Consider the following 9262-nt stretch of genomic DNA (forward strand, 5'->3'; position numbering starts at 1 on the left):
CCGATTCTAAACAAAACACTAACCCTTACATGTTAACCAGTGAAAAGCAAATTAAATTATAGCTGGGGGGAAATGCCAGCCAACTGATAATCAAGTGGCCAAACATTTCCTAGACAGCACATTTCAAGCTGCAAGCATGTGTGTAGGGGGTGGGTGCATGCTGGAAAACCCTTTAACAGAAGACAGGTGCATTTGGGGAAGAGGCCAAGGGGCAGCTTCTCTCTGACATTCCAGGTGGCTATGTTCAAGGGTAGTCTGTAACATGTACAAAGCAATTTAACTAGATTGATGATTGTCTTGAATAGTCATTATGTTACCTTTTTCTACTCTTCATCCTATAGATAAAAAATTCATTTTACATTTGCTTATAAATGCAATTGGCACCCAGTCATAAAGATTTGTGTTGTCCTAATTCCCTGCACCTCCTGATTCTTTTTCCTCCCCTACATGCACAAGTAATTCCTATTCTAAATACTTGAAGAATACTATAAGCTTTTGGGTTCAGCTTCAACTACTTAATGATTCAGGTCTAGAAATTCAGTATAACATTCAGAAAATATATTGGAGCCATTGTAACTACTTGGGTTAGTTTCCCCACTCCTAAAAGGGACTGACAGATCCATGTTTAAGATAGTTTTACCTGCCACCTCTTTCCAATGCAAACACAATTCCTTTCTTCTGAAATGAAAGCAGTTTGTCTTTTAAGTTTTCAGGTAGGTAAGACAGTCTTTCACTGACATCGGAAGTTGAACCAGAAGTTTTACGTGTACAAGTCTCTTGGATGACCACTGCCATGTTCCACCTGACAAAAAATAAGAGATCTGATTTCAAAATGCCACACTCAGTCTTCTCCAGCACTTATCAAAATAGGTCATATTTGAACACATTTACTTCATAAATAGTATCAAAATGGATATGGTTGCAGTTCAAGGACTCTGGTTTATAAGCTGTTTTATTAAAACATTGTTAAATGTGTACGTGGGTTTATTTGTACACATAAGCATGTTAAATTGATCACTGGAGTACTTTGAATTCAACTTAAAAGTGCAGTTCAGGTGATAGGAGAGTCCTGTGCCCTTTGTGTATAGTTGGCACACAAAGTGCTGTGAAACTTAATAACGTTAATGAAATTTCAGAGAGCACAGTAGACAAAATTCCCCTTTTGAGGCATCACTGCACAAGTGCTTCACTGAATACAACTCAATAATAATATTTTTTTAACGACACTGGAATGATTATGTGATTTTAACTTAGGCTAAAGTGGTTTTTATCCTCAGAAGAGCCTACTCCTCCACCCTCTTTCTGTATCGCTCACTGACTGGAAGGTGGCAAGCCTAGAACACAAGTGGAAAAGTGACAGCAGCCTCCTCTACAGGAAGGCAGGTCCTTTGCACCTGGAGTAACTGAGTGATCCAGCCACACCTAATGCAGTGGTTTACCTGCCCTCAGCAAAGGCTGATTAGGAAAAAACAAGGCCAGAAAAAAACCAAATCATGCAAAGTTAAAGAAGGCACACTCCATCAACAGCCATTTTGGATGGGTATTAATCCCCACTCTCACTGTACAACAGCAATCCTGTCACACGCAGATTTTACTACAATCAAGTGGGGTATAATTTTGGTTAAATAAATTGTTAAAGAAGACTGGGCATTATTGTCTTAGCTGTTACAGGGCACTGGAAGTAGCACAAAAGAACCAGAATCACAACTGAAGTACAACTATGAACTATATTACAGTAGCCTGGATCATTGATTTTTATCACCTATAATAATTAATCTTCTTACATGCAATTGTGCTGTGTCCTAATGAATAGCTGCATTTATGGGATGAAGTGACACCCTCTAGGTACTAGAATCTTTAGGATCTAGGTACTAGAACCCTCAGGACAGGTAGCAACTGTGCAGTTGATGCACAGAAATGCTATATTGGGTTGGTAAGGGTAAAAGTAGGGTAAAGGACCCCTTGACCTCAAAGGCGACTATGGGATGCGGTGCTCATCTCGCTTTTTAGGCCGAAGGAGTTGGCATTTGTCCACAGGCAGCTTTCCGGGTTCTGAGGCCAGCATGACTAAACTGCTTCTAGCACAATGGGACACTGTGATGGAAGCCAGAGCGCACAGAAACGCTGTTTACCTTCCTGCCGCAGCGGTACCTATTTATCTACTTGCACTGCTATGCTTTTGAACTGCTAGGTTGGCAGAAGCTGGAACAGAACAATAGGAGCTCATCCTGGCACATGGGTTCAAACCACCAACCTTCCAATCAGCAAGCCCAAGAGGTTCAGTGATTTAGACTACAGTGCCACCCGTGCTTGTAACATCACATGGATGGTCTGTGACAGGATCTGAATTTCTTGCTGAGTTCATTTTACAGATTCAGCTCTAGACATGATCATTGTTGTTGTTGTTGTTTAGTCGTGTCCGACTCTTTGTGACCCCATGGACCAGAGCACGCCAGGCAATCTTGTCTTCCACTGCCTCCCGCAGACATGATCATAGCCAGGTTTTATTTTGGGGGGCAGCAGGTTTTATGTTAGGGGGGCAGAATTGAGTTATTTGTTATGCAATTGGTCAGTTAAGTAGTTTTATTGATTTGCTTGATTTAGGGGGGCAGATCTGCCCTCCTCCCCACACCCTGGCTATACCCATGACTCTAGAAAACTTAGGAACAGAAAAAGCTGTCTTATACAAAGTTAGTTTACCGATTCATCTAGCTCAGTACTGTCAACACTGACTAATAGCAACTTTCCAGGGTTCCAGACTGGAGTTTTTCCCAGTCAAATGGGCATTTCTATCCTTAAAAGGAAGCATTGGGAAGAGTAGTAGATGTGCGAGAAGTATTTGCAACATACCTTTGAAAGCCCAGTTAGTCGCTGAGATATTAGGCAAATTTCAATAGTGACCATGGGCACTAACCTTTGCTGAAGACCACCAGTCTAATCTACTTCAGTTTCCCGAGTATAAAATGTGGAGCGAGAGGCCAGGTAAGCATATACCACCTGGAGCTTATTTGAGGAAAGGCCGGATGTAAATACAAAAAGTAACACCACTTTTATTGGGACACAAAGTAGTAAGCCCAGTAAAACTCCTCTTCTGATTAAATGTTAAGCAAAGGAAACCCAGGAATGGTGGTGGTGGGGAGTGGGATAAAAGGATGTTGCTGAGCAAGATGAAAAAGCTGCATTTTATAGCAACCTCAAAATGGAATGAATGAGGCATTACATAGATGGGCAGCACAAAAATATGTACGATTACTTGAAAGTAAGCCCCACTTTTGTTATGGTAAGTATGCAAAAGACTCCAGCCTTAACGGGGTTGGGTTACTGCTTGGTGCAAAAATCTCAAGCAGAACTGCTCTCTGTGGAAATGAAGAAGCCAGCGGTAATTTGGTAGTGTCTCCAGCTCTAATCAAAACATGCACTGGGATCGCAAAGACACAGAGAATAAATTTAGGTAGCGCTTCTTCATACCTATGGCCTTTATGGAAACCCAAGTCATTTTTGCACAGTCCCTAAACTAACTGAGACTACATAACCCGATGTTCACTTAAAGGTAAAGGGACCCCTGACCATTAGGTCCAGTCGTGGACGACTCTGGGGTTGCAGCACTCATCTCGCTCTATAGGACGAGGGAGCCGGCATACAGCTTCCGGGTCATGTGGCCAACATGACTAAGCTGCTTCTGGCAAACCAGAGCAGCACACGGAAACGTTGTTTACCTTCCTGCCGGAGCCATACCTATTTATCTACTTGCACTTTGACGTCTTTTTGAACTGCTAGGTTGGCAGGACATGTTCACTTACCCAGGGGTAAATCCCACGGAACTAAACGGGGTTTGCTTCTGAACAGATATACATAGGAATACCCTCCACATTTCACCTTACCTAGTACCTCTGTCCTAAAGTGAATTGAAGGGGTGTCTGTGGATATATCTGCCTTTCTGCCACCCTTCAAACCACTTCAGTCTAGGAGTTCAGGAATGCCATTCAGACGCGTCAAAAGATCGTTTACGTTGCATCAAGTAATCACTCTCGGGTGCAAGCAGAACTATGCAGTATTTTACTCCCACGTTTTTGACGGCCTCCTAGTCAATAGGTCTCACTAGTTTAAAGAACACTGCACTGCCCCAACTACACGAAACTTGCATATAAATTACTATTCCACTTCCTAGACCTCGAAGCGCCTTCCTCACCGAGACCCGCTCTTTCATCCGTGCAGCAATCGTAGCAGCAGCAACTCCTCCTCCTCCTGCCGCAGCAGCCAAACAACTTTTTCGCGCTCAAACGCAGCGGAAATGACCTCAAACCGAGAGCGCGGTAGACTCAGAAATACTTCGTTAGCAAGTGCCTGTCTGCATGGATTCTTTTTTCTTTTTAAAAAAAGATTAAAATGGCGGGCCTCCCCTGCATTTGTGTTCATTCGTACACCCTAGCCCCATAATGGTCAAACAACGAGAATACAAACAAGCTCCCTTTCCCCTCTTCCAGGAAACAGGACAGCAATGAGCACAACTATCAATGCACCGTTTTTCAATGTAAGCCACATGGAACAAGGAGAAGCGATGGAAGATCACAAACAAATTTGGGCGGCTGATTTACAAGTTCATGTGTAAGGGCGGCGGGTATAGGAAGCTGCAGAGACGAAACTGAATAGATAGGAAGGGTGGTGGGTTATGAAGGAAGGAGCACACACCCAGCAAACTTTTTTTGGCATCTTGAACAACAGATCTATCTGAAGCATAAGCTTTCGTGGGCTAATAATAAGAAATAGCAAATATGTTTTGTACAGGGCATTCCTTTTAGTTTTTTGCTGTAACCGGCCAACATACCTGTGCCTCTAAGATTTAATAAAGAGCAGTTTAAAAAAACCCACAAGATTCATTTGCATCGGAAGACAAGAACCTAGAACAGCGATAGGCGATAGGGTTGTATGGGGTGGGGTGAGGAGAGGGAGCCGGTGTAGCTTTTTCGGGTTGCTAAGACAGGCAGGGCGATCCTGTGCCTACTTAGTAACAAGACCCACCGAATTCAGTAAGAACGCAGTAATGAAATATATAATGCAAGCAGGTTGCAAAGTGCCGCTGAGATTTTTGGCAGGCAGACAAGCGCGCCATGGAGGCAGGCGGGAGATGCGTAGGCTGCTTTTATCTAAGGACTCAATGCAGTGACTGGAGGAGGAGCCTGCTAACCGCGGCGACAGAAGAACTTGGGGTGGAGGACATAATGATGCGAGTGGTACAAATATAAGGCCACAAATATAGTGCTGCAAGGAGGAGACCTTTCGATTTTAAGGCAACAGACTGTCAGGAGGCGCCTTCGGAATCTAAGCAAAGCTTCTGCACCAAGTACTACAAGTCCCAGAATGCCTCGCTTCATGGACCCGTTCATTGAAGCTAAGGCGATTTGGAAGCGTTTCTTGGGATTTGTGGTCCATCCACCTCCGTAATATTAATTACTGTCCCGGCTGCATGTACGTCCAAGACGCCGCCACAGAGGGGAATTAAGGCCAGGTGCCATTTCGGAGCAGACCGTAAAGCCTACCTATAACTAGCGCTCGGGGCCGTCAGTCACCTCAAAGAGGCAACGCCACTGGTCACAGGCACCTCCGAGGGTGGGGCTTCCGCATTGCCGGTCTTCTAAACCGCACTCCGGTCTCCAATTGGCCGGCTTCCGGCCGTCGCTCGGCTTTAAAGGCGCGGCCTCCCATTGGCTAGCATTCGCTTCACCGGGGCGTTTTTTCCTGCGTGGGCAGAATTCTGGCCCACTCAGCGTAGAGCTCCGGGGCTGAGGAGGCGTGCTCCAGGCGCTGAGTGGTTGGGCGGGGCGGCAGTCAGCAGCATGTGGCGCCGCGATTGGCCGGCGGGACCCGTAGAGGGCGGTTCTCTATGGCACCCGCGGCAGCAGCAGGAGGAGCCGGAGTCGCTGTTGGGGGCTGGTGATGGGGTTAATTCCCCCTCGTGTGTGAAGCCCCCTTCGCGAGCCGGCCTTGCCGTCGCCTTCATCCCCTTCCTCCTCCCCTCCGCCCGTTCGTCAAGGCTCGCGCCATTGCGGTAAGTTCGCCCCCTCCCTCCCTCCCTCACCCCCGCCCCAGTTCCATTATAAATATCTCCCCCCCCCCGCTTTTCCGTCCCCTCCGCGCTCTGCAGAAAGGCTTGGAACCCTGAGAGCCGCCGTCCCAGGCGAGGGGGAGGTTGGTCTTGCCCTTTTGCAGCGCCGCCACCACAACGCCAGCCTCCCTCCCTCTCCCTCCCCCTCTCTCTGCCTCCCCCCCCCCCGCGCCCTGACCGGCCTGCATTGGACGGAAGTGCGCGCCAGCCTCGTGGATGCAATTGGTGCAGTTACGCCCCCGGGCCTTGCGGTGGGTCGGGGGGGGGAAGTGACCCCCCCCCCGCAGGGACAGTGTGGGGTTGAGAGGGGAAGTTGGTGGGTGGATGCAGTGGGGTCTTTGCATTCGGTGGAAGGGCTTCCCTGCTTCGGGCGAGGAAACACGACGGCTTCAAAATAATGTCATGGCCAGTCTCCTCCTGCCCCGGATGGCAACTCTTTTATATTATTCCCAAAGGCAGGCATTATTATAACCTGAGGGCCTGCCGTGGGAGAAATCCCTGCCGCTGCCCCCTTCGCCCCCCAATGGGTGCCGTCCTAAGATACATGTCTTCCCAGTATCTGTCAGAAAGGGAAGCTGGTCCAGGAATGGATGCAGATAGATTGATATTCATATATATTCATTCTCTCGCTCTCACTCACTCATTCATATATATTCATTCTCTCGCTCTCACTCACTCATTCATATATATTCATTCTCTCTCTCTCTCTCTCTCACACACACACACACACACACAGAGAGAGAGAGAGAGAGAGAGAGAGAAACAATCTCTTGGGACCTGCAGTGGCTAACCCTTCTTCATTCCCTGTGAAGTGTTGATTCATGCTGAAATGGTTAAAAGAAGTGGCTGGTTAAAAGCTGTGGTTGTCACTTCGGTTCTAAGCTTGAGGGTTTGCCATCCCAATCCGTGGATAGAGCTGCCTTTGCAGATTCCTCTCTGTTCCAAAGGGATACTTGGCATGACAGTACTCTTGAGATCTTTAGTGAAAGGGACTACACCACAAGGTCTGTAGGGAGCGTGAGGCTTTGTATATCGTTGGACTCGTGAGCGATACATATGTAGGTTATCAGCTTGGAGACTGCCCCCAAGGAAGCGATGGCTTGCTTTGAACTTTGCGTCCTCTCCAAAGGCTGTATGAGGTAATCCTTTGGCTTGTACTAGTAGAGCATCATATGCTTGTCAGAAAATGGCTGGTGCACATATAATTCTGAAGACTGCAATGGGAGACAATATATTTCCCCGTTGGTGCTCTTTGACCCACTTCCCTGGGCTTGATGGGGGGTGGAGGCAATAAGTTCTGTTAGCTTTAGCAAAGTGTCATGGATTGAGTTTATGGGTGCAAGGTAGTGTTAATTTCCCTAGTCCTGTTTGAGGACTGATTTCTAGCATCCTCAAGAGCTGTAAGTGCAACTGGGTCACCAGAGCTTCAAATAGTGCACAGTAACTGCCTCATAGGAAGGACTTTAAAACTGCATACTTGCCCATATTATAATGTAAATGCTCCCCCCCCCCTGTGATTACTTAGGGGCTTGTTCACTCTTCAAATAGCTTGTGGCATATTGATAGCTGCTAAAAAAACCAACAACAACCCAGAGCAAACATTGAGAGAACCAGTGGTTAAAAGTGAAGTACACAATATTGTATTTGGGCTGACTGATCATTTTGCCTATTGTGTTGAAATGATTTGTTCATTTTTAAAATAGCTAATTACTCATACCTTTAAAGGTAAGGAATGTTTTCTTGTTCTCAAGGTAACAAAGAACTGCCGGGTCCCCCTCATGCTGTGATGTAAGGTGGAAAATTCATCATTTCCCAAAATTAAGGAGTAATCTAAAATGCCTGTCAAATTTGGTAATTTAAAATTTGTAATCTGTTTTATGATGTTTGGGAGCTGCTTTGGAAGACCAGAAATTGACATAAGTGTTTACATAATGTTAATGGTTTTCAGGGCCTTCCATTTTTCTCCTTAAAATTTAAACCATGTGTGGAAAGCACATGCTATTGTGTTGTCACAAAATATTTACAAATAAAGTTTTGGATTTGTTTTTAATAATGTTAACTGTGATTTATTGAATTTGTATCCTAATCAAATATTTTGGCTCTTTGAAATATTTTATGCATACAAATTAACATTTTGCCCTTTTTGATTTATATCGGTTAAATTTAAATAATATGTTAAATTGGATAGCTTTTGGGTATCAGATAATTTTCCAGTTCAAAATTTTCCAGGAGACTGGTGTCAATAACCCCTTCAGCCTGCAGTCAGTGTTCCTCTTCTAGAGATTGTAGCCAAATGATTTTGAGATCTTCCTTCCATACAGGTTGTATGGACCATCATGGCGGCTGGAAAAACTTTAATACTGAAAGCAAATTGGAGGTTTGCAAAGTGGCTTAACTGTTGATGTATCTTAGAATGCTTTGATCTTTTTTGGAGGTAGAAAGGGAATGGTATTTGGTAATGCTGTTTGGTCTCAATTGCTTTACTCAAAAGCAGGAGGAGTCAAAATATTATTTATTATTTAATTTAATATATCCCCCCATTCCTTGTGAGAGTCTTGGGTGGTTAACAGTAAAAAATGAAGCATTGAGAAACAAAGATAGAGCCGCAATAGATAATACAACATACACTGGTTTCCCATTGTGTATGAGAGAGACTTTGTAGAATTGTTAAGGTGCATTCATATCTTCTCCACCTTGGATATTACAGTGATAGGATAAGAGCATTTGTGGCGTCATAAGCCATTTTAAATTATTGGTATATTGTACCATGTGTATTATAGAAGTTTCCTAGCCTAGTACATATTCTACATTTGCATTACGTTTATCTTACTTGAAACTAAGTACTTTTGTAGTTAACTTGACACTTTGTCTGGACTGGATTTGAATAGGAATATTCTCTGTAGCACTTGCAAAAATGCGACTGTATTCTAGTAAGTTAAGTATATTTTTAGTGCCTTTGCAATTCTGGTTTCATTTTTAAAGAAATTGAGCAATTTCCTATGGTAAGTGGCATTACAGTGGTACCTCAGGTTAGAGAAGCTTCAGGTTACAGACGCTTCAGGTTACAGACTCCACTAACCCAGAAATAGTACCTCGGGTTAAGAACTTTGCTTCAGGATGGGAACAGAAATCGTGTGGTGGCTGCGCTGTGGTAGCAGC

The 9262-nt window shown here is 44.8% G+C and overlaps 1 protein-coding gene across 4 annotated transcripts in view; it reads right to left on the reverse strand.

Annotated features, from left to right (window-relative positions):
- ZRANB3 (zinc finger RANBP2-type containing 3) overlaps positions 1 to 5660 on the reverse strand; it is a 42993-nt gene extending 37333 nt beyond the window's left edge. The window contains exons 1-2 of one of the 4 annotated variants that reach the window (XM_081006078.1): positions 5538 to 5660; positions 641 to 802 (exon numbers count right to left, since the gene is read on the reverse strand). In XM_081006078.1, the coding sequence (XP_080862204.1) occupies positions 641 to 795 (155 nt within the window). In that variant the 5' untranslated portion in view covers positions 796 to 802; positions 5538 to 5660. Of the gene's footprint in view, positions 1 to 640; positions 803 to 3881; positions 4644 to 5537 lie in introns of those variants that run through there. The other 3 variants (XM_081006077.1, XM_081006076.1, XM_081006075.1) reach the window with 3 other exon arrangements.
- Between the last annotated feature and the right edge of the window lie 3602 nt (positions 5661 to 9262).

This window comes from Podarcis pityusensis (assembly GCF_964106645.2).
Source record: "Podarcis pityusensis genome assembly, chromosome: 1".
Lineage (NCBI taxonomy): Eukaryota > Metazoa > Chordata > Lepidosauria > Squamata > Lacertidae > Podarcis > Podarcis pityusensis.